Source organism: Antechinus flavipes, chromosome 6, assembly GCF_016432865.1.
Source record: "Antechinus flavipes isolate AdamAnt ecotype Samford, QLD, Australia chromosome 6, AdamAnt_v2, whole genome shotgun sequence".
Lineage (NCBI taxonomy): Eukaryota > Metazoa > Chordata > Mammalia > Dasyuromorphia > Dasyuridae > Antechinus > Antechinus flavipes.
Window position 1 is genome coordinate 171,702,131 of NC_067403.1, and position 26,206 is coordinate 171,728,336.

Consider the following 26,206-nt stretch of genomic DNA (forward strand, 5'->3'; position numbering starts at 1 on the left):
TCAACATTTACTAAACACATACTATTTGCTAGATGCTAAATGCTAGGAACACAAAGAAAGGTCAAAAACAGTCCCTGCTCTCAGGAAGCTCATATTCACTTTACCAAGGAAATGTGATTAGTTTTGTGACTTTTTACTTTGTATTTCCAAGTTGCTCTACAAAATATTTGCACCACACTATAGTGGCAAATAAGTAAAGGAGGAGGAGGAGAAGGCATTTCAGAAAAAGGAAACTGTATGAACAAAGCTATGAGGTCAGAATGCTTGAATAATATTTGGGGAATACAAAGTAGTCATTGGAGCAAAAGTGAGATATAAGATTTGAAAGGCACGTTAAGGTCAGATTTGATGCTGGCTGCTATGAATGCAGACTAAGAATTTTGGCATTACTCAGTAAACAATTCAAGGTTTTCTAATTAAGCAGTACTCTAGAGTTTAATGTTACTTTAGGACAATTAACCTGGGAAGAACAGAAAAGCAGTTAGGAACCCAGAGGAATAGTTTAGGTATGAAACTGTTAAGAACCTGAAAGGAAGCCAAAGTTCAAATAATTTAAACAATACTGAGATATAATAAAATAAAACTGAGACAAGAAGAGGACCACCGTGACACTAGGTGCAGACAAAAAAAGTGAATAGACACTATAGGGAAAGCAGAAAATATAGTCTTATTCCTTGTCATTTTCAACTATCCTCCTTGTTCTACCAGTTATTCTAGTGAAATGGATGGAATACAACTTTCATGTATACTATAATGGTTATGTATAATTTCATGGATCTAAGAGATAAGGAAAAATTAAAGTTTCCCTTGTCCTCAAGTCTTCATTCCAGTTTTTTCCATGACAGAGAGAATGAATATTTCTTAAGTACTCCCTTTGTCTTCATATAGATTTTCTTTTAAAAAAGATTTTTGATCTTAGAAAAGTCAAAGAGTGAATCAAGAGAGATACACATCATGTCAGCCATACTAATAATTGTTTTAGATGCATGTCTACATGAGTAATTGCCTATGTGTGGGTATATGTAGCTATGTATGCATACAGTTCTATGCATGTGTGTGAGGGGTTTGTGGATGAGTGTGAATATAATATATATGTATGTTGAGTATGTTTATATGTGTCTATATAAATATATGTGTGCTTAAAACTGTAGCTTGGTTTGGGGGAGGTTGGGGATTGAAAAGGAGGGAGGAAAAAAAATAAAGTAAAAAATGTATGTAGCAGAGAACAAAAGAACAACCTATAAGAAAGCAAAAAAAAAAAAAAAAAAGATGGGACACTCATGAAATATAATTTCTTGTAATATATTTTGAATCCTCCCATATATTCTGCTGGGCATGTGAATGTTTTGCTTTTCTTTCTCTCTCTTTTCTAGTTTTGTATTTAATCCAATTTTTTAAAAGGCTAAAATCAGATTTTTGAATATAGTTATAAAAAGATATTTATCAGATGGTTAAGGGTGAAAAAAACACATAATGAAACAGGGCCTCTTGCAAAACCCTTTATTTACCTGTTAAACAAAAATTTTAAGATATACATTATCTGCTTTAATAATTCCAAAAACACTTTTGTTCATGACTATTCCCACTGGAGTACTCATAAAGTTTCTGCATCCAAAAGAAAACTGAAATGATTGGAAGACGCGCGCGCGCGCGCGCGCGCACACACACACACACACACACATCTATCTATCTAATATACAATTTCTAGCTTTTCTAAATGATGATGAGTGGCTGAATATTGAGCCCCAGGTGTTTTTTCCCCTTGGATCTTGTAACACTATCAAAACAGAAAATTTAAAAGCATGAATCCACCAGCCCTGAAATCAGGAGGATCTCAGTTCAAGTCTGGCCTCAGACACTTAACACTGCCTGGCTGTGTCCCCTGGGCAAATCAATTAACACCAATTGTCTGGGGGAGAAAAAAGGGGAACAGCATGAATTCTAAAATTTCCTTTGTCCATAACTTTTAACAGCTCACAAAAATATATAATTTCTAATGGGGAAAAATTTAGATATATCAGAGCACTTTAAGTCTGATAAGAACTGATAAGAAATCACCTAGACTGAACTTTTCATTTTGCAGATAAGGAAAATGAAACCCAGAGTAACTGGAACCAAAGTACAGATTCTAACTCAAAATCCAGATAATTTTCAGGAAAAAAAAAAAAAAAACTTAGCCAAGTTATCAAGATATAATTCATGTATAATGAGAATCAGTTCATTTAAAAAAGTTTTACTCTGAACTTTTAAATACCCCTAGCCTCATCCCCATTCCTACATAAAAGGGAACACAAAAGAAGACTCAATGCAAACATGAGTCTCCATTTCATGTACCTTGGTACTGCAAGGATTTATAATACATTCTACAGGTTACTTTAAAAACTAGCCTGCTTATCCATGCTTCCTTTGGTTCTCTTCTGTGCATTTTTCCTTCATTCATTTTTATCTTTTTAGTTCCAGATTCTCTCCTTCCTCTTCCCCACCCAATTAAGAATACAAAATCCAGTACCAACATGAAATCATGAAAACTAAATTTCTACATTCACCATTTTATGAAAGAAAAAGAAAAAAAACAAGAAAAAATGATTCCATTGATTTTATTCAGAGTCCACCTTCAGCCATCCCTGTAATTGTCTAAGAATTCTAAGGCATTCCCTGATATTCTAACTCTTTGTGTTTTTTTTTTTTTCCCTTTTACTTCTTAAAGAGTCAGATTAATAAAATTTGTTTTCCTTATAGCTATCCTATCCTTAGTATTACTTTCTCTCTGGAGGTAGGCAGCATTTCACTTCATGACTCCTTTGTAATTGTGGTGGATCATTGTGTTGATCAGAGTTACTGAGTTTCTAAATGTTGATTATTTTGAAAATATTGCTGTTATTGTATAAACTGTTCTGGTTCTCTCACTTCATTTTGAATCAGTTCATAAAAATCTTCTCAGGTTTCCCTGAAACAATTCCTCTTCATTATTTCTTTTTTTTTAATTTTTTATTTAATAATTACTTTATATTGACACTCGTTTCTGTTCCGATTTTTTTTTTCCCCTCCCTCCCTCCACCCCCTCCCCTAGATGGCAAGCAGTCCTTTATATGTTGGATATGTTGCAGTATATCCTAGATACAATATATGTTTGCAGAACCGAACAGTTCTCTTGTTGCATAGGGAGAATTGGATTCAGAAGGTATAAATAACCCGGGAAGAAAAACAAAAATGCAGATAGTTCACATTCGTTTCCCAGTGTTCTTTCTTTGGGTGTAGCTGCTTTTGTCCATCATCCTCTTCATTATTTCTTAAAGTACAATTGAGATTATATGTCATATATACATCACAATCATATATCATGACTAGCTACATCTCAATTGATGGGCATCTTCCTCTAAGTTGCTAATTCTTTGCCAACACAAAGAGAGCTGTTATATATTTTTTATACATATGAATCCCTTTCCTTTTATTTATTTGGGGGTATAAATTGCCTTCTATGCATTTTTTAAATTAATTTTTTTTAAAAAAATGAAAAACTAAATCTATTACATACTCAAGCAGAACAAATTTCCAAATTGTATTTTCAATAACCCTCCTTTCTTTTGGTGTTATGGATAACTACCCTTTGTGGTTTGACCCTTCCTCCCCCATTAATCAAGAAGGGGTCCAAGGGGTGGAGGAGAAATAGATGTAACATAACAGCCATAAACAGTCAATCTACACAGTATCTTGTCTTTTTTTTTGCACCTTGTCTCTAACACCACTCTTCGAGAAGAGATGGTAACAAGCTTCATTTTATGTCCTTTAAAGGCAAACTTAGTCATTACATTGATAAGAGTTTTCCCACTTTTCAAAATTACTTGTTACAATGTTAACTATGCCTAAATAAACTGTTACCTTGGTTCAGAGATCACTGTACTCTACATCTCTTCATCCGCTCCATTATTCTCTGCAATAGCCTTTCACCATCTCTTCCTGAGCAGGAATATTCTGTTGTTCATATATCATCATCTGTTCTACCATTCTCCCCCCCACTCCCCAGTTGTCTAAGAAATCTAAGGCATTCCCTCATATTCTACCTCTATATATTTTTTTTACCTTTTACCTTCTAAAGAGTCAGATTCATAAAGTTTGTTTTCCTTATAGCTATCCTATCCTTAGTGTTACTTTCCCTCATAATCTACCTGTTTTATATTCCCCATATTGTGTCTGATGCCTTTCCATAGGTAAAGCCTTTTTGCATATTGTGTTCAAACTTCCTTTGTTTTCATTTTAAGTGAGGTTCATCTAATGTTTACTGCTACCACTACTCCTCCTCTTCATGTCTGGTTTTCTCAAATTCCCTTGATTTATGAAAAACAGCAAACACACACACACAATTCCTCCTTTAGCCTCCATTTTTTTTTCCTTGTAAAGCTCAGAAAAGAAGCAACTCGCCCACTAGGATCCATTTTTCTTATTTAAATCTTTCAACATAATTGATATCATTTCATTTTAGTTTTGAAAAGGTACTATTTTCTTCTTCAATTAGAATGGTATCATTACATCATGATGTGGCTTCTTTCTAACACCTTAAAAAAACTTTACCTTTCTAAGTTCCTCTGGAATTTTGGGGTTTTATTTCAAAGCTCCTACTCAGATCTGATCTTTTTATTATAAATGTTTGAAAGTCCTCTTTTCCATTAATGGCACTTTTTTTTTCTCTTATGAAAAAGTTTTGCAAGTTAAGGTATTTGTGATTATAAGCTTCTCTTTAGCTTTTCTGAATACCATATTCCCAGATCTTTCATGGTAGCAAATTATCAGATCTTGTGTGATTCCGTGGTCTCAATATCTGAGTAGTTATTCATAATTTTTTCTTCGATGTGAACGCTGAATTTTTTCTAACATTCCTGGGACTTTTCCTTTCAAGAAGTGACTCCTGAATTCTATCTTTATTTTGCCCTCTGGCTCTTAATCCTTAATTTGGGTATTTTTCATTTTAACACTTCCTAGAATATAGTGTTGTCTATGCTTTTTAATTGATGACAATTATAAGAGAGTCCAATTATTCTCAAATATTCTCTTATTGGTCTGCTTTCCAGGTCTGTTTTTTCTTGTTATCTGACCTCAGATTAATATCCCCTCCTCCTGTGTACTCCCCCCTTCTCCCATTCTGATTTTGTTCTAATTTTTTATTGCAGTCTCATGTTTAATCTATTCCAATTTTCAGATAGTCTATTACTTGGGTAGGATTTACTTAGTTCTCTTTTAAAATAAAAGTTTTCTTCTAAATTCTTCTGGAATTTTGGGGTTTTATTTCAAAGCTCCTACTCAGATCTGATCTTTTTATTATAAATGTTTGAAAGTCCTCTTTTCCATTAATGGCACTTTTTTTTTCTCTTATGAAAAAGTTTTGCAAGTTAAGGTATTTGTGATTATAAGCTTCTCTTTAGCTTTTCTGAATACCATATTCCCAGATCTTTCATGGTAGCAAATTATCAGATCTTGTGTGATTCCGTGGTCTCAATATCTGAGTAGTTATTCATAATTTTTTCTTCGATGTGAACGCTGAATTTTTTCTAACATTCCTGGGACTTTTCCTTTCAAGAAGTGACTCCTGAATTCTATCTTTATTTTGCCCTCTGGCTCTTAATCCTTAATTTGGGTATTTTTCATCTTAACACTTCCTAGAATATAGTGTTGTCTATGATTTTTAATTGATGACAATTATAAGAGAGTCCAATTATTCTCAAATATTCTCTTATTGGTCTGCTTTCCAGGTCTGTTTTTTCTTGTTATCTGACCTCAGATTAATATCCCCTCCTCCTGTGTACTCCCCCCTCCTCCCATTCTGATTTTGTTCTAATTTTTTATTGCAGTCTCATGTTTAATCTATTCCAATTTTCAGATAGTCTATTACTTGGGTAGGATTTACTTAGTTCTCTTTTAAAATAAAAGTTTTCTTCTAAATTCTTCCCTTCAGAATTTATATTTTCATTTTTATCTTTTTCCTTCCTATACCTTCATCTCTTGGTTAGACTCCCCTGTATCTTGGGATTCAAGCAATGATTCTGAGCTTCCAGAACTTCCAATATTTTTCCTTTGGGTCTCTGCAGATAGCTCTCTTGCTGCCTCTGAATACAGAGCCTTAAAAATTACAAGTGTATTAAGATCTCTCTCTCATAGAGCTGGGATGTCTTCTATTAACCTGGCTGGCTGCCCTCAGGCTTCTTGTTTTCTATGAAATTCTGGAATGGAAAACTGTTGCTTATTCTAGTTTCTCGCTGTATTTCTTGATCAGCTTGCTCATGCTAATGTCAGCATTTTGACAAAGTATTTTTAAGTAGAAGCTGGTCCATTTAGCTTGTTCAGGCAAACCTCCTGGTCAAAAGAAACCAGGTTTTTCTTAAATAGCATGGAAGAAAGGACACTTTTCTTCATTGACTCCAAGTTTTGATTATATGTCAGGCCAGGTCAAGCTTTGCCTAAATAAAGCTTTCTAAGTCACGACTCTTAAGAAATATACTAAATGGAGTATTAGTGTGGCCTAAATATAGGAAATTTGGTTCTTCCAGTCTGTTAATGTACATGTATATTCATATGTATGTATGCCTATGTCCCCACAGTTACATAATATAGATTCCTAAAAATGTATGAATTACTTTTAAAGAAGTAAATAAAAGGCTACTGCCAATTTTTAAAGTATTTTAAAGCATACACTGCTAATTTTAACTACCTTCTTTATCCAAAAGTTAGGTCTTAAACAGTACTTTCCAAGTTTAAGAGTCAAAAGCATTTTTTTAAGACAAGGAGTCAATGTTCTTTGTATTATGAACTTTTGAGACACTAAAGCTTTATGAATCTCTCTTCTCAGAATGTTTAAATGAACAAACTAAAATATATAGGATTACAAAGGAAATTAATTATATTTAAAGTTATAAAAATTTTAAAACAAGTTTCTAAAGAACCTCAAATTAAGAACTCCTGTGGGTTGGGTTGTTGTTGTTTTGTTTTGTTTTTTAAGATATTAGCTAACACAAACACAAATGAGGGAAAATTTAAAGTTTAATACCAAATTGTATTCAAAACCCACTGGAAAAATCTCATCAAACCTCAATATCTACTGCACAACTACAGTACATAAGCTAGGAGAGGTTTCTAAAAACACTTCCATAAAGGATCTTAGAATTCTAATTTGTTGCTTAGAAACAAAGCTAGGAGACATAGTGGTTAAGAATGAAGGCCTTAGTTAGGCCATCAAGTTCAAATCCTACTTGAGATATTTGCTCTGCTGTGACCCTGAGCAAGTTAAAAACATTTTTTGCTGTTTTTCTCATTTGTAAAATAAGGATAGTAACAGCAGCTGCCCTATATCATTATTGTGAGGATAAACTAATATATACAAAATGATCTGCAATCCTGAAAGTACTTTATAAATGCTATCTATTATCATCATTATTGAGAATTGGATGTGAAACATTAACTGGGCAACAATATTTATTATTAATAATTAGTGCTTTCATTAGGTAATTTATAACATGTCAGGATAACAGGTGAGGAAAAATAAAGAAGATACATTAGAACTCATATACTTGAATTTAATGAAGGCAGAGACCTGGTTCTCAAGCCATCCTACTTGTGAATCCTCTGCTCAAGAGCCAGAAATGCTGCCCCATTTCCTCCAAAAGAAGAAGGAATAAAAATGTACATGTATTAAGTGCTGACTAGGTGGCTCAGCTCCTCTGCTTGGCACCTGAAGCTTGTAGCCTGTCTTTCCCTATAATATTTATTCCCCTCCATTTATTCCCTCTTAGTTTCAACACAACTGAAAAATCAGTCTCTAACATCAGAACAGGAGGTACTCAAACATTACTTTTCCTGATTCAACAAATTATTAAATGCGTACAACCTACAGGCCACTAGTGATTCAAAGAGAAACAGTTCTGGTCCCTAAGGAGATAAATTCTGCCGAACAGTCAACAAATATCAATGACACCAGGGGCCCTAGCTATCTACCTCTTATAGGATTACACACCATATCCCCAGGCTAAACACAAATTACAGGAGAGCAAAGGCTGGCTGGTTCTGGGATTTTTCATCTGTGGATTCCCATTGCCTAAATACAATTTCTTTAATAAATACAGGTTGGAATTTTTTTAAATGACAGAGACAAGACACAATCTTTGGATCATTATAATCATGATGCATTAACATTTGTGGAAAAAATGAGGTAATACAAAATAAGACATAAAAGTTTACTCCCCCTATTTTATCCCCCCCTCTAATTTTTTGGATGGTCCATCTTGACCACAATCATCAATCCATTGATCACCTCCATATCCACTTGCTCAAAACCCTTAACAATTATCTCCTTTAATTCTCACTACCAATGGGATGCAGGTGCTATTATTATGCCCATTTTACAGATGAGGAAACCGAGAGAAGTACCTTGTTCAGGATTTACATTGCTCCTAGATGGCAGAAATCTTTCTGACTCCAGGCCCCTGTCTTGGGAGTCCAGGAAACCTTATTCTGTTTTCTGACTTCATGTCCTTACCCCCCCCTCCCCCACCCCCCCAATCACCATCTGCCCTTAGCTGGAACAAAAACTGCCACTTCCCTTTTCTCCAAAATGCAGCTCACATCACTACCTCTCCTACTTTCTCTTAAACTTTAAGGCCAACAAAATATTTCCATGCACTTAAATAATTTCCTATCTTGAGCTACACTATAGCGGTGTAATTTAAAGTTCTTTTCAGGGTATTTTTCTCCTCAAACATTCTTAGCACCTAGAATACTGCTTCACATACAAGGCCCTCAATCAATGTTTGTGGCTGAAACGAATTAGGAAGAGTACAAAATTTTTTAAACAAAAGCTTAATTTAGAAATGTTCTTAAACCAGGCAATTTTGTTGTCCAGTTGTAGCTGACTCTTTAAACCATTCGTGGTTTTCATGTCAGAGACACTAAACTGGTTTTGCCACTTCCTTCTCCAGTTCATTTTACAGATGAAAAATTGAGGCAAACAAGGTTAAGTGACTTGTCCAGGGGAACACAGCTATAAAGTGGCTGAGGCCAGATTAGAATTCAAGTTTTTGTTCCTTGCTTTTATTTTTTCTAGATGTGTACTATTGATACATATGTATTCCTGAATAGTCTGTATCATACTATTGGCCACTCTCCCTTCTTGGAGTCTTCTCTTTCTATGAAGTAGTAACTTCTATTTTTATCAACTCCTTTCCCAGCAGCTTAGGGTAGCTGGATTTTGTGCAGATACATATTAAGAGGCAATGGGTTTTCAGAAAGCATTCATTGTCTTCCTGTCCAGAAAGCTGGGATAAGACTAGAAAGTTTATGGCCTTTCTTTCTGCAGGCTCCAACCATGAAATAGAGTTGGGGGGGAATTCTACATCTTTACAGGATAGAGACTGAAATGACAGAAATTCATCCATTTTCATACTCAAAATACTTCTATAGTAGATACAATACACTAGTTTCATAAAGACTGGACTTGAAGATTTGGATTATTTCATTTTAACCCTGCAAAACCAGCTTTTATTCTCTGTAGTCATGGTGCAAAGGTTACAAATGACAAACATTGGCTTTGGATCAAATTCCTTAGACTGGGAGCTCTTTGAGGGCAGCTACTATCTTTTGCTACCTCCCCCCCCCCACTTTTTTTTATTCCCAACACTTAGCACAGTGTCTGGGTACTTGAGAAATCCTTGCTGATTGACTGAAATCTTTTCAAAATTACTACTTGAGGATCTTTGAACAAGTCAAGCAAAATTCTGAGCCCCACTGTCTTCTGTGATTTGGAGGGGAATGAACTTGATGGCCTCTATGAACTGAATGAGAATTTAAAAAGAGATTTATATTTTGTGAGAAAGAGAGCCCAAATAGTAAAGAAAATTAAACTAAGAAATATGAATTAATAAACTTATATAGCATTTGAAATTACAAAGCACTATATATAATACATGATCTCAGATCCTGCACTCTATGCATTATGGCACCACCTAGCATCCCCCCAAATAAGCAAAGTGCAAAAGTTTTAATTTTCCTCTTAGTTTAGTTACAGCAGTCCAGGATACCTGGACATAGATACTGCAGGCCACAATACTTAAAAAGAACACCTTGTTTCAAAGGATTATGTGCAAGGCACTGGGTTTAGGACAAAAGGCAAAACAGTTCTAATCTCAAAGAAGATAGAGGAGGGTAGGAGCACAAAAATCCCAATTTTATTGAAACGCTAAGAAATAATTTATATTAACTTGTCCATGTTCCCACAGTAATATGTCCAAAACTAAAACCTAAGAATTCTGATAACAATTCATCTCCTAAATTTACCCTACTGGACTTCTTTATTTAATGAGAATGAATTGTCTGTATAGAACAGATGCCAAATGAGTTATGGAAGACCTCATAAAGTATAATGGATAAAATTTTAAACTTTTAGTTATGATACCTGGGGATTTAATGATGCCTCTAATACATATTACCTATATATATACACACAACTCTATCTTGTCTCCCCTATTAGAATTTAAGCTCCCTGAGAGTGACACACTTTTTTTGTTTTTTCTTTGTATTTCTGAGTTTTGCACAGCACCTGGCATTTAGTAAGTACTTATTTGTTGCAACATAATAAAGTCCTTACATATATCTTTCTTAAACAACATTTACATCTTGAAAAACTGAAATACTGTTAGATACAAATAATCAATAGATTCTTTCATTTTTACAAATTTGTTAGTTTTTTTCCCTCAGAAGACAGCTAATTCAAAATCTGTGATGAAATATCTGGATGTTTTTAGACAATAATGGGCCCCTATCAAATTTTGCCTTTCAGATAGTAAACATTCAAGGAATGTTTGTGGAAAGAATGAGTGTCCAAAGATAGAAGGATGGATAGACAGATGGTATAAATTCTGAAATAGATACTGTTTAGAAGTACAATTACAGGCAGAGATTAGTGAACAACCACAATATCCTCTCCAAACTTACAGCTTCCATTTTTGTCATGGTAGAAAGAATTAAGTTCTGGCCTGGGAGTACAAATAAAAAACCTGAGTTTGAATAATGCCTCAAATACTTGCTAGGTAAGTGGAAAATCACAACCTTTCTGAGCTATTTTTTCCATCAGTAAAATAAAAACACCTGCCTCACAGGGAAATTTTTATCAAATGAGATCATGTATTATAAAGTGCTTTGTAATTTCAAATGCTATATAAATTTATCAATTCATATTTCTTAGTTTAATTTTCTTTACTATTTGGGCTCCTTTCTCACGAAATATAAATCTTTTAAAATCCTCATTCAGTTCATAGAAGCCATCAGGTTCATCCCCCTCCAAATCACAGAGGACAATGGGGCTCAGAATTTTGCTTGACTCGTTCAAAGATCCTCAAGTAGTAATTTTGGAAAGATTTCAGTCAATCAGCAAGGATTTCTCAAGTACCCAGACACTATGCTAAGTGTTGGGAATAAAAAAAGGGGGGAGGGGCAGCAAAAGATAGTAGCTGCCCTCAAAGAGCTCCCAGTCTAAGAAATTTGATCCAAAGCCAATGCTTGTCATGTGTAACCTTTGCACCATGGCTACAGAGAATAAAAGCTGGTTTTGCAAGGTTAAAATGAAATAATCCAAATCTTCTTCAAGTCCAGTCTCTATGAGACTAGTGTCCTCTATTTACTACAAGTATTTTGAGTATGAGAATGGATGAATTTCTGTCACTTCAGCCTCTATTCTGTAAAGATTAGGTAGAATACCTCACCTCAATTTGCTATTTCAGAACTGGAGCTTGCAGAAAGAAGGGCTGTTAGCTTTTCTAGTCTAGTTAGCTTTTCTAGCAGAAAGTCCCAGCTTTCTGGACAAGAAGACAATACATGCTTTCTGAAAACCCATTGATTCCTAATATGTATCTGTACAAAGTCCAGTTATCCTGCAGTTAATGAGCTGCTAGGAAAAGAGTTGATAAAAACAGAAATTACTGCTTCATAGAAAGAGAAAACTCCAAGAAGGGAGAGTGGCCAACAGTACAATACAGACTCTTCAGGCATGCATATACATTAATAGTACACATCTAGAAAAAACACTGAAACCAAAGAACAAAAAACTTGAATTAGGTAAATTATTGTGCTTCAAACTCAAAACTAGTACAGAATTTAAGTTGAATAAAGACTTTATGACTAACATGACCAAAGAGTATCATGATCTGAATGAAATTATAACCTATAGGTAAGAACTAGTTTCTCTGGGATAAATAGCTCTTAGTAAATTGCTACATAATACAAATTTACAAATAAATGAATTATGTACCAATCTGTGGTTTTCTTTTAGGAATTTAAATGCATTATTTTTAAAACTGCACAATATTCTTTAATAATAAAGCAATCTACACCTCTATGACACATCTTTCCTCACCCACATAAACCTCTTTGTCAACAAACTTCCCAGGCAAGCAGTGAAACTTGTGGAAACACTTTCATCAATCTTTAGAGTCACTGCACAAGCATGAATATATAACAAGATGACACACATCTCCACTGCCTAGTCTACATAAAAAGCCTTATGCTTCAGTCAGTATGAGGAATAGATTTCTACTATAGCCATCACCAAAAGTTGAGAAACTAACTCTTGCCTTAATGATTCCATTAAAATGGGTGCCATCACTTTAGATTCCCAAGGTCATAGGAGATCAAACACAAAACTCCCCATTAGATCCCAATATACTTCCTTTCTGGCATAGGCTGGGACTATAGGCAGTTTTATGTGACTCCAAAACAGGAATGCTCCTTCTAGGAGGGAAGTCTGCTGCCCCAAAGGCAAAGAGAGGCTGAAGAGGTGACACCGAAGGACATGGTGCTGAAATAACATCTCGAATGGATGCCTAGCATGTTTCCCTCTGGCTCATCTCAAGTGCCACCTTTTCTTTCCCTTCGTTTCCTCATCAACTCTCCTATCCTTGTTTCCCAGTCACACAGAAGAGTCTCTCCTTGTATTGACTCAGCTATGAACCATGTGCCCTGGGTAGACTATACGCTCCTTGAGAACAGGACTGGACTCCTTTTTGTGTATTTTCTGAGCATATACGGAAATGCTCCATGAATAATTTCGGAGCGCACGATACAGGCACCAGCAGGCAGACCCAGAGACTAGAATCCTCTAGTGACACAATCTGGGTTCCATTATATCACACACCCCCTCCTCCCCCCGACACACACACACACCACACACACTCTGGCTTCATCAGGGTGGGTAGGAGATTGCAGAGGAGTGAAGACCAAGCTATGGATGCCAACCAGCTAGAGGGCAATGGGAGGAGGGGCAGTTTCCTTAAGTGCAGCTCCCCCTCACCTCCCCATCCACGGAGGCAGAGACAGTGTGTGTGTGGGGGGGGGGTAGGTAGGGGAGAAGCAGGAATTTAAGATGAGGAGTCTCTTAAGAAGGGAAAAGACTGGGGTGGGGGAAGGTCACCGGCTGAGGAGAGATGGGACATCTCGATCTGTGGAGATGGAGTGCCGGGTGAGAGCCTGGGCAACATAAGTGGGGTACATAGAAGCATCGGGCAGGCCGGGGCAAAGTCCCGGGGAACATGGGGGATGGGCAAAGGAATGTCGAGAGATCAAGGGCAGTGTCAGGGAGAAGGGACCGTACCGGAGAAGGTCCTGTTTTGACATAGACGGGACTGCACTCGAGGGAGATGGGGGGAGTGGGATTTGTAGCGGGCCAGTGCAGTATCCCAGGGATGATGAGGACGATATCCCCGCAACGGACAAACTCTGCGCAGGGAGCTGGGATGCAGTGGGGCGGAGGTCTGGGAGCACTGAAAGCCCTTTGAGGGGAGGCAGGAGCTGGGGAGGGGCGGGGGGATGTTCAGGAGCACTGAGGGAGGCCGAGGAGGGGACCCCGGAAGAAAGTGGTCACGATGGGGTGGACTGTCGGAGAGCAAGAAAGGGGGAGACTCAGAGGAGCACAAGGAAGAGGTTCCCGGCAGCACTAGGAGGGAGGCCCAGAGAAGAGCCGGGGGGGGGGGGGGGAGGGAACCCGCAGGAGCACGAGGGGGGGAGTATCGGCCCCCCGCGGCAGGGGAAGGGAGTCTGGACAGGAGTGTCCAAGCGGTACTCACGGGGTACACCGGTCGCTGTACTCATTGGCGATGGTCTCAATGCCGCCGCTTCGCGCCACGGCGATGTAGCAGTTGAGGAAGCCGAGGTCGATGCCGACCACAGACATGCTGCCGCTGCCGCTACCGCCGAGCTGGGAGGGGCGCCTGCTGCAGGTTCGCCGTCGGGGCTGCGAGGGGCAAGGAGGGGGCGGTGAGCCGGGGCCGGGGCCGGAGCTGAGGGCCGGAGCCGAGGCCGGGACCGAGCTAGGAGGGAGCAGGGGCCGGGCTTGGGTCGCCGCAGCTTGCCTCGAAGCGTCTCTCCCCCACTGCGGTTCAGCAGCCACCAACCGGCAGTTACTGGGCTCTGCGCCTGCGTGCTCAGTCACCGGGGAGGCGCGCGCGCCGCCGCTCCGAGCCCTCCCTCCCACCCCACCCCCAGCCCTACGGCCACCCGCCTCGGTTTCGGCAGCTTTCGTCAGCTCTCGGGCAACGGCGACTGCTGGGTTCGAGAAGGATCTCGAAGATGTAGGCGGCCGGGTTGGGGCGGAGCGGGGCTAGGAGAGGGGTGGGGGTGGAGGGAGGAACTGGGCTCCTCGGCTCGCTCCCTCTCCTCGGCTCAAGGTGCTGGGAGTCCGACAGGCACAGAGGCCATAAAAGAGGTGGCTTTCCGCAGCCGCAACCAGTCGGCTGTGGGTGCGTAGGCCCAACCGAGGAGGCGTCCTGAGCGGCGAACCCGGGGCTCCTGAGGTCGCCCACCTAGACCCACTCCCTTAAATCCTTCGGGGCTCAGTTCCCCTATCTGCAAAATGTGAGACTCTAAGGTTCCCTAGCTTTGGTGACCCCATGAGGGGCATCGAGGGCGCAAGACATCTTCCCCCACCCCCTCATCCCCAGGAAAATGGGCATAGGAGCGCAAAGATCAAGGGGACCTGGGATTCCAGCTCGTCCCCCTTCCCCCAGCCTAACCCACCCAGGGAAGTTCACCGGCACCCACCAGCCAAAGGGGGGTCTCCTTGTCCCCTGCGAGCCCATGCACCCCCTGATGCTGTGGCCCTCTTCCCCAGGAGGGGAATTTTCAGCCGGTGCCAAACATGGCAGTTTTTCCTAATTCCATCTCTCTCTTTTGCACTACTGGGGTCGTGTGAGCCAAGACTTGTGTGATGAGGGCCTTGTCATGGGGGCTCTGTGAGGTAATCACCCCCATTATCCCGAGCAGTGGTCAGGACTATCTAATTTGGGGTTCACCCAACTTCCTGAGCTACGGGGACCAGGAGGAAGGCCATGAAAGAAGGAAGAGGGGAGAAAAAGGAAGAAGGAACGGAGGTTATTAGGTGTAAGAAGAAGGATAAAGGGTACAGGTGGCTGTAAGCAAGCAACCATATTGTATTCCGTGAATATCAAAAAGCTATTACGAAGTTCAGCCTTTAGAGGCACTTTTCTTTTTCTGTGTCTGAAAAACTGCAACTTGAGATGGCCCCTGTAACCCACAAGATCCTCTTTCTCCCTCCCCTGGTGATAAGAACAGTGATTTAAAAGCAAATTAAGGCTTGCTAAATTTCTTCCTTCCAGAGCAGCCTTTCTGTACGTTACCAACAAAACCCAGCAGGAATAAATTGAAAGAAAAATTACAATTCAAGCTAACGATAAAATGTATAAATATTTAGGAGTCTACTCATCAAGACATACAAAGGAATAATATGAACATAACTACTGAAATAAAGACAGACTTAAATGATTAGGTGTTAATTGCTTGTGATTGGACCATGCTAATATAATAAAAATGGCAATCCCAAGTTACTCAATGCTCTGTCAATCATACTATAGAACTAGACAAAATAAGTTTATCCAGAGAATATTTCGTCAAGAATCTCAAAGAAATAATGAAAAAAGCAGTAAAATGATCTAGTAGTAACAATATCAGATCGTTTTGAAAATGTTCCTCTTAATAGGAACTCAGCTTTTAATTCTTGGTATGGTGTGATAGAATGAACATCTACCAAGGATTCCCTCTGCCCTAACTTCCCCCACATTTAGTCAGAATTTAATATTCACACAACTATTTTAAAAGTTCTTTTGAATTCTTATGTATGCTACCATCCTATTCCAAGTACCATAATTTCTTTTGTTGTTTTTAAATTTAAACTTAAATACAAAACAGGAAAAGGAAAATATTGCTATGTGCACAGTAGGACATAAAAAATTCAAAATAGAGTAATAAATTTCCATTTCAAGAAAGTTTAAATAATAAATACTACATATTATGTTGAGTGCTATCATTGCTTTCTTGTACTTTGATTTTGTTCTCTGATGTGCACTTTTTATTTTTTCCTTTCTCCCTGCAAAGAAGGCTACAATTAAGTACATATGTATATATACATGTGTGTGTTTGTGTGCATATATGTATATATGTACATATGCATGCAAAATATATACACATAATAATACTCATTTACATTCATATATGTGTAATATGTACTGTTATTCTTTGGACATTATTGACATAATTGAAATTATTCTTTGTCCTGTTTCTCTGAAGGTGGATGACATCATCCTTCATAAGTACCAAGTCTTTCCCTAGTTTTCTAATTTCACCATTTCATTTCCTACATAGCATTACTTCAACTTTATACTGTCAAATTATTGTATTTTAAAACAATATTGATCAAAGGATATGAACAGACAATTCTCAGACGAAGAAATTGAAACTATTTATAGACATATGAAAATATGCTCCAAATCATTATTAATCAGAGAAATGCAAATTAAGACAACTCTGAGCTACCACTACACACCTGTCAGATTGGCTCGAATGACAGGGAAAGATAATGGGGAATTTTGGAAGGCATGTGGGAAAACAGGGACACTGATACATTGCTGGTGGAATTGTGAACACATCCAGCCATTCTGGAGAACAATTTGGAACTATGCTCAAAAAGTTATCAAATGAACAGACAATTTTCAGAGGATGAAATTGAAACTATTACCACTCATATGAAAGAGTGTTCCAAATCATTATTGATCAGAGAAATGCAAATTAAGACAACTCTGAGATACCACTACACACCTGTCAGATTGGCTAAGATGACAGGAAAAAATAATGATGAATGTTGGAGGGGATGCGGGAAAACTGGGACACTAATGCATTGTTGGTGGAGTTGTGAACGAATCCAACCATTCTGGAGAGCAATCTGGAATTATGCCCAAAAAGTTATCAAATTGTGCATACCCTTTGACCCAGCAGTGTTTCTATTGGGCTTATATCCCAAAGAAATACTAAAGAAGGGAAAGGGACCTGTATGTGCCAAAATGTTTGTAGCAGCCCTATTTGTAGTGGCTAGAAACTGGAAAATGAATGGATGCCCATCAATTGGAGAATGGCTGGGTAAATTGTGGTATATGAATGTTATAGAATATTATTGTTCTGTAAGAAATGACCAGCAGGATGAATACAGAGAGGACTGGTGAGACTTACATGAACTGATGCTAAGTGAAATGAGCAGAACTAGGAGATCATTATACACTTCAACAACGATATTGTATGAGGACATATTTTGATGGAAGTGGATTTCTTTGACAAAGAGACCTGAGTTTCAATTGATAAATGACGGACAGAAGCAACTACACCCAAAGAAAGAACACTGGGAAACGAATGTGAACTATCTGCATTTTTGTTTTTCTTCCTGGGTTATTTATACCTTCTGAATCCAATTCTCTCTGTGCAACAAGAGAACTGTTCGGTTCTGCATCTCAAACAGTATCATTGTTGAGGTTCTGTATCTAGGATAAACTGCAACATATCCAACATATATAGGACTGCTTGCCATCTAGGGGAGGGGGTGGAGGAAGGGAGGGGAAAAATCGGAACAGAAATGAGTGCAAGGGATAATGTTGTAAAAAATTACCCTGGCATGGATTCTGTCAATATAAAGTAATTATTAAATAAAAATTTTTAAAAAAAGTTATCAAACTGTGCATACCCTTTGATCCAACAGTGTTTCTATTGGGCTTATACCCCAAAGAGATACTAAAGAAAGGAAAGGGACCTGTATGTGCCAAAATGTTTGTGCAGCCCTGTTTGTAGTGGCTAGAAGCTGGAAAATGAACGGATGTCCATCAATTGGAGAATGGTTGAGTAAATTGTAGTATATGAATGTTATGGAATATTATTGTTCTGTAAGGAATGAAAAGCAGGATGAATACAGAGAGGACTGGCGAGACTTACATGAACTGATGCTGAGTGAAATGAGCAGAACCAGGAGATCATTATATACCTCAACAACGATACTGTTTGAGGATGTATTCTGATGGAAGTGAATCTCTTCGATAAAGAGAGCCTTAATTGATCAAAGATGGACAGAAGCAGCTACACCCAGAGAAAGAACACTGGAAAATGAATATAAACTGCTTGCATTTTTGTTTTTCTTCCCGGGTTATTTATACCTTCTGAATTCAATTCTCCCTGTGCAACAAGAAAACTGTTCGGTTCTGCACACATATATTGTATCTAGGATATACTGTAACCTATTCAACATGTAAAGGACTGCTTGCCATCTGCGGGAAGGCGTGGAGGGAGGAAGGGGAAAAATCGGAACAGAAATGAATGCAAGGGATAATGCTGTAAAAAATTACCCTGGCATGTGTTCTGTCAATAAAAAGTTATTAAAAAAAACAATATTGATTATATAATTAACACATTTTTTTCTTTTGATTAAATCTATTTTAGCTTTAACTTTGAAATCATGATTACTACCCCTGCTTTTCTTAAATTATACATCCTACTCCTGATTTTTTATGTTTGTGCATATCTCTTAAAACAATATTGTAGATTTAAATGCTAGGATTATAACAAACTATACTACTAAATAGCAATCATTTCGTCAAAGATATTTGGCATTGTTTAAAAAATAGAAAAGTTGATTAGTGGTATAGATTAGGAAAATAAAACTGAGAAGCAGAAAACAAAAACATAGTAGCATTGTGTTAAAGTCAAAGACTCCAATTAATGTGATGAGGATTAATTATTTACCAAAACCACAAGGAAAACTGGAAAATAATAAAACAGAAATTAAATTCAGAGTGCTAACTCACACTCTATACTGCAATAACACTAAATGCCTCTATGACTTAGAGGTAAAAGGTATCATATACTAGAATGGAAAGGGCTGGCTACCTTTCAGAACTATAGAAAGGGGAAAACTAATTGTTCAAACAAAGAAAATAGAGGATCATAAGAGATATGATATAAAAGCTTTTTTATGGAGCTAAGATTAGATAATGCAATTGTGATATCCAAGATATACAAAATAATGATTCATATATATGAAAATTATCTCCAATAAGTGGTCAAAAGATAATGGATAGGCAGTCCTTGAAAGTTCTTTAATAACTATATGAAAATACTCTGATAATTAGAGAAATGCAAATGACAATTCTGAGGTTGGCAAAGATGACAAAATGAGAAAAAGATAATAGTATTGCATATATGTATACATATACACATAAGATTCATTTACAATATTCTTTTTTCAAATTTCCAGTTTCAGTATTGGAAATGTTCATTGTCAAGTTCAGAATTACACAATGTTTGAAAGAAGTGAGGGATCTTCAAAGGATATGAACAATTTTCGGATGAAGAAATTGAAACTATTTCCAGTCATGTGAAAAGGTGTTCCAAATCATTATTGATCAGAAAAATGCAAATTAAGACAACTCTGAGATAACCACTACACACCTGTCAGATTGGCTAAGATGACAGGAAAAGATAATGATGAATGTTGGAAGGGATGTGGGAAAAGTGGGACACTGATGTACTACTGGTGGAGTTGTGAATGGATCCAACCATTCTGGAGAGCAATTTGGAACTATCCTCAAAAAGTTATCAAACACTGCATACCTTTTGATCCAGCAGTGTTATTACTGGGCTTATATCCCAAATTGATATTGAAGAAGGAAAAAGGACCTGTATGTGCAAAAATGTTGTGGCAGCCCTTTTCATAGTGGCTAGAAACTGGAAATTGAATGGATGCCCATCAATTGGAGAATGGCTGAATAAAGTTACAGTATAAATGTTATGGAATATTATTGTTCTATAAGAAATGACCAGCAAGATGAATACAGAGAGGCTTAGAAAGACTTGCATGAACTGATGCTAAGTGAAATGAGCATGATCAGGAGATTATACATTTCAACAACAATACTATATGATGATCACTTCTGATGGACATGGCTCTTTTCAACAATGAGAGGATCTAAATCAGTTCCAATTGATCTGTAATGAACAGAACCAGCTACATCCAGAGAAAGAACACTGGGAAATGAGTATGAACCACAACATAGCATTCCCATTCTTTCTGTTATTGTTTGCTTGCATTTTTGTTTTTTCTTCTCAAGTTATTTTTACCTTCTTTCTAAATCTGATCTTTCTTGTACAGCAAGATAACTGTATAACTATGTATACATATATTGTATTTAATATATACTTTAACATATTTAACATGAATGAAACTATCTGCCATCTAGGGGAGGGGGCGGAGGGAAGGAGGGGAAAAGTCGAAATAGTTTTTGCAAGGGTCAATATTGAAAAATTACCCATGCATATGTTTTGTATATAAAAAGCTATAATAAAAAAAAAAGAAAAAAGTGAGGGACCTTACTAGTCATCTTTTGTTATTAATGTCAAAAAGAATAATGTCAAAAGAATAAAAATTAGTAATCAATAAACATTAAGTGCTTTCTATGCCAGTTACTGTATTAAGTAAAAGATAACTTCTTGGAGACAATTTTTGTGCTCTATCTCCAAACAATAGAAAAGAAACCTGAGAATTACAAGCATCCAGAGTGTAAGCATTATGCTTGTATAAGCTCTATCAATGCCTGAGATGTTCCATCCTCACCCCCATACCTCCATTCTTCTGCTTTTTGGTTTCCCTGGCTTTCTCTAAGACTCAGTTCTAATGCCATCTTCTATAGGAACCCTTTCCTAGGCCTCCCAGCTACTTGTGTCTTCCCGTCTCATATCTTTATTTACATGGTTTGTTAGAATGTGAGCTCAATACCACTATAAGATCTGTATCCCAAAGAGATCACAAAAAAGGGAAAAAGATCTACATGTACAAAAATATTTATAGTAGGTCTTTTTATGGTGGCAAAAAAATGGAAATTGAGGGAATGCCCATTAATTGGGAAATGGCTAAATAAGTCATAATATATGAATGTAATAGAATACTATTGTGCCATATGAAATGATTAGCAGTATTCTCTCAGAATAAACTTGGAAAGACATGAACTGATGCAAAGCAAAAATGAGCAGAACAAGGAAGAATATACAGTAACAGCAATGTTGTGCAATGTTTATGAATAACATCTCTTAGCAGTACAATGACCCAGTGACAATTCTTGACATCCAAAAATGTATCTTAAATTGCTGTCACTAATACACATGATGGAGATAAGAAACTAACTCCATAAACTTGCTATTTTATGAAAAAAAGGCTTGGTGTTTTTTTGGGGGGGGGTTAGGGATTGTTGTTTTTTTTTTGTTTTTTTTTTGTTTTTAGTTCCTATTCAGAACCTTTTTGAATTTTCAGAAAGGTCGCTGTTCTGCTCATTTCACAATCCATTTCTCCTCCTTCTCCAAGGAGCATAAGCTTTTTCAGGATCATACAAATAGATTTCCTGAGAAAAGTCTAGTTCTTAAGAGTCAGTTATATAAGAGTTCAGAAGCCTATGGCCAAGATGCTTCTCAGGTAATAGCTTTTAGCATAAAGCCAAGCCTCAGAGAGTCAAAGCTCATTCATGTGCTCCTGAATCCCATCCCTGAATAAAAGTTATCAGCACATTTTTCCAATGGATATTGTATATATTTGTGGGACAGTACCCACCATGTGATTGGTAAGAATGTTTTGTTACAGCTGTTTTTGCTATGCCATCTGAGTAACTGCCTTTGCTAAAAAGTAAGGGGAAAAAATGTGAGCATTTTTTATCTGCTGCCCTGATCTCAACTCTGGAACAATATTCCCCTTGGTGTGGAGAACTCCCTGACATTCCATTTTCCTTTAGATTATAAATTCTTTTGAAGGTAGGGACTGTATTTTTGTTAATTGTATCCCCGTCGATTAGCATAGTGCCTGGCATACCATTGGCACTCAATACATTTTTTTTGATTATATTAGATTGGTTGAGATTGGATTGAATAGGGTCTGTTTTTACCTTTTCTAAATCCCTAGAATTTAGTACCATTATTGACACATAGTAAGTGCTTAATAAATAAATGACTTGACGGTTGCACAATGGAAAGAAGCATTGCTAGACTTGATATTAGGGAGAATTAGTGTTCAAATACTGATTCTACCATCCATGTGATTTTGGGTGAGTTATGCTGTTTTGGGGTCTCACCTTTAAAATAAAAGGCTAGATAAGATGACTTCTTGGAATTCTTTCAGGACTAAATCTATGACATTATCATCAACAACAGAACACAATCTTAACCTCACAAATGTTGTGGGGCTTTCACAAATCAAGGGGCACATTTTGTACTTAAAACAGGGAGGTAGCCCGGTGGATAGAGTAGTAGAAGACTTGAGTTCAAATTTGATTTCAGGAACCTCCTAGCTGGGTAATTCTTGGGCAAGTCATTTTGTGACTGTACCTTAGTTTCTTTAACTGTAAAATGGGGATAATAGCATTTGTCTCACAGGATTGCTGTGAGGATCAAATGAGATAGTATTTGTAAAAAGCATTTGGCACAGGGCCTGACACATAATAGGCATTATATCAATGCTTCTTTCCTTACCTTCCCCTTTTATATCAAACTGATAGAATTTAGTGATTCTTCCTTCTGTCCACCCTTAGTTCTTATGCTTCTACTCTCAAGTCACGTGGGTTGGTAGGAACAGATGGTAGATCCTGAAAAGAAGTCAACCTTGCCAAGGCATCACAATTGGTGTCCCCGATGCTGGCATCTGTGGCCGCAGAGGCTGACTGTAATCATGCTGCTATGTCAGAGAGAACATTGAGCCATGTATGTCCTTGCACTACCCTCAACCCCCTTCTACATTCTGAGGCCCTCTCCTCAGCCCTGCTTTTCTTTTCTTTTTTCTTTTTTGCTGAGGTAATTGGGGTTAAGTGACTTGCCCAGGGGCACAGCTAGGAAGTGTTGTGTCTGAGACCAGATTTGAACTCAGGTGGTCCTGACTTCAGGACTGGTGCTCTATCCACCAGCCCTGCTTTTTTATCTCCCCAAAAGACACTAGAGCAGAGTCTTCCTATGATATATTCTCCTTACAAACAGCAGATTGAATATGTCAATTTATGTCTAAGTCATTGTGTTTCCCAAAGAGCAAAAAAACCCAGTGCCATTGGATCCCTAGATCTATGTTATTTCCATTCTGCTGCCTACAATTCAACCAGTAATTAATCATCAATCCACTTGGTCATTTATATGGCCACTCAGCAAAAGTAATCCTTCTGGATCCTCCAGCATTAAAGATATAAAAATAATAATAACAGCAATGACGATAACAAATAATAACAAATAATGAAATAGCCTCCCTCCTTAGCTAGAGAAGTGAGGGACTGTGGAATGTTGCCACTGTTCAATGTAGCCAATGATTCTACCCTAATGTTTCTCCCTCAACCCCCTCACCTCAAAAATTACTTTGTATCTGTGTTGTAGTCATTTATCTGTATGTAGATTTGTTTCTCCCTAGTAGAATCTAAGTATCTATGGATGGTTTTAAGGATTTTTTTGTCCTTCTGTCCTTAGTGGGACATATAGCATATCTTTATAAATGCTGGTTGAGTTGAAAAGATGGTTTTTATCTTATCCAATTGGCACACCCATGTTTTTCTTGGCATTCTTCTCTAGACCTGAAAGTTTCATTCACATTTGAAGTCCAAATTTAAGAAAATGAGTCAAAGTCAATGAAAAGATTTTTGTAATTCATATTCATGCCTTCTTAAGTTTAAAAATTTCTTCCTCTCTACTAACCCTTTGAGCTTAAGCAACTATCTTCTTCCTCACTTTTCTTTTTCACTGACAGATTTGTCCAAAGAGTAGTTTACCATCATTGTCAACCACGCATTCCTTCTTCAATAGTATGCAATCTAGCTGCAACCTCTATTTTAGCAGGGCTACTCTTCCAACATCACCCATCATCATCTAATCATCATGAAATCTAATGATTTTCATTAAGTCTTTATTTTTATTGACTTTTGTTAAGCCTTTGGAGCTTTTAATGAACCAAATTAAACTCTTATCCCATGGCTTCCATGACACTATATGATCATGGTTCTTCCATTTCTCAGATCACTCCTTGGTCTCTTTGGATAGTTTCTCTTGCTCTTCCTAACTCTTATACATCAATGTTTCCCAGAATATTGTCTTTGGCCTTTTTCTGTTGTTTTTTGGTCCTTTGGTATTTTTCCCCATCTGATGAAGTAAATGACTCCCAAACTCTAACCCATTCTGACCCTTCTCCCCAGGTCTAGTCCTGCTTTTCAAGATGGCTGTTCTGCAATTGCCCTTCTTGGCACATGTTCCAAATCATCAAATGTACTTATTTATTTCTCTTGTAATGATCTGTTTCTGCTGGGTCGTACTGATCTTCCAGTGAAGTAAATTCTAATCATATAATTATAAATCCTAAATCATATAACTAGAAATCCTATAAATCAGAGGTCATCTAGTTCAAACCCTTCATTTTACAGATGAAACTGAACTTGAGAGGAATGTGACTTGTGTTACACAGCAAATTATTTGTGGAGTATGGACTGAACCCCAAGCCTTCTGTGTCCAAATCTGGAACTCCTTCCATTGTACTCTGCTATCTCCTTCTCATTTTTGCTTGTCTCTACATAATCAGTTTGCCATGTCCTGTTGATTCCACTTCTGAGATGATTCTTTTATCTATTTCCTCCTTTTCATGCACATTGCTACTAATCTCTCATCCTTGACAGCAGGGACTATTTGATTGTTCTATCTGCAATCCCCAATGTTTCACACATAGTGTGAATGAAAAATATTTCATTCATTCATTTATCCCTTCAACCCATCTTATACATTATACCAAATTCATATTCTTATAACTGTTTCCATCATGTAAATTTCCTGCTCAAGACACCTCAGTGTCTCCAACTTCAGCTTAAGTGTTCTGGGAATTTCCTTGCTCTAACCCAAATCTACACATCCTTTAATCCCCTTCAAACACCTTCCCTGAAAGTCTAATTATCAGGTTTCTTTTCATTTTTGACTTGACTTATAATATTCCAGTACTCCCCCTGGAATGAACCCATCTCTTAGCAGCAGTCAAGTGGCACAATGAATAAATAGAATGTGGGTATGAAGTCAAGAAGTTCAAATTAAACCTTAAACAACTAGATATGTGAACTTGGACAAGTAGTTTAACTACTGACTACCTCAGTTTCTTCATTTGTAAAATGGGGGTAATAATGATAGCACTCAGGACAGCTAAGTCATCCAGTGGGTATAATCCCAGCCTTGGAGGGACCTGAGTTCAAACATTTATTAGCTCTGTGACTCTGGGCAAATCACTTTAATCCTATTAGCCTCAATTCCTCATCTGTAAAATGAGCTGGAGAAGCAAATGACAAACCACTCCAGTATCTTTGCCAAGAAAAACCCCCAAACAGGGTCAGGGAGCATTGGATACAACTGAAACAACTCACCATGGACAACAATAGTAGCACTCAGGGTTGTTGGGAGGACAAATGAGATCATACCTGTAAAGCACCTGGTGTTGCGCTTCCCATCTCTTTGGCAAGAGGGAAGGGGAGGGAGATCAGAGAACGCATCTGTCTCTCAGTCTCCTTGTATTGTTACCATCCTCTCACATGAAAGGATCTATTCTACTGGTCAGAATTAGATCTCCAGCAGCCTCTGCTCTAGCAGGTGGCTCCTGTAAACCCACTACGTGTTTCCCCTTAATATGCATAAAACATGTTCCCATGTTCAAAAATGGTGGAAAACTCCTCCTATGGGGTGTGTTATTTAATATTAAATTAGCCTATTAAGCAGGCAGTAGTGATTCGGTCAAGTCCTGTTACTGACCCCAGTTAGTTTGGGCTGGATTGACTATTATCTTAAGTTTGTAGTTTTCTCAAAACCACAAGACTCT

At 37.7% G+C, this 26,206-nt stretch overlaps 1 protein-coding gene across 1 annotated transcript in view; it reads right to left on the reverse strand.

Moving 5' to 3' along the window:
• HSPA4L (heat shock protein family A (Hsp70) member 4 like) overlaps positions 1 to 15,778 on the reverse strand; it is a 72,989-nt gene extending 57,211 nt beyond the window's left edge. Inside the window, exons 1-2 of the mRNA XM_051966505.1 lie at positions 15,067 to 15,778; positions 14,094 to 14,260 (exon numbers count right to left, since the gene is read on the reverse strand). Coding sequence (XP_051822465.1) covers positions 14,094 to 14,200 — 107 coding nt within the window. The 5' untranslated portion in view covers positions 14,201 to 14,260; positions 15,067 to 15,778. The remainder of the gene's footprint in view (positions 1 to 14,093; positions 14,261 to 15,066) is intronic.
• Between the last annotated feature and the right edge of the window lie 10,428 nt (positions 15,779 to 26,206).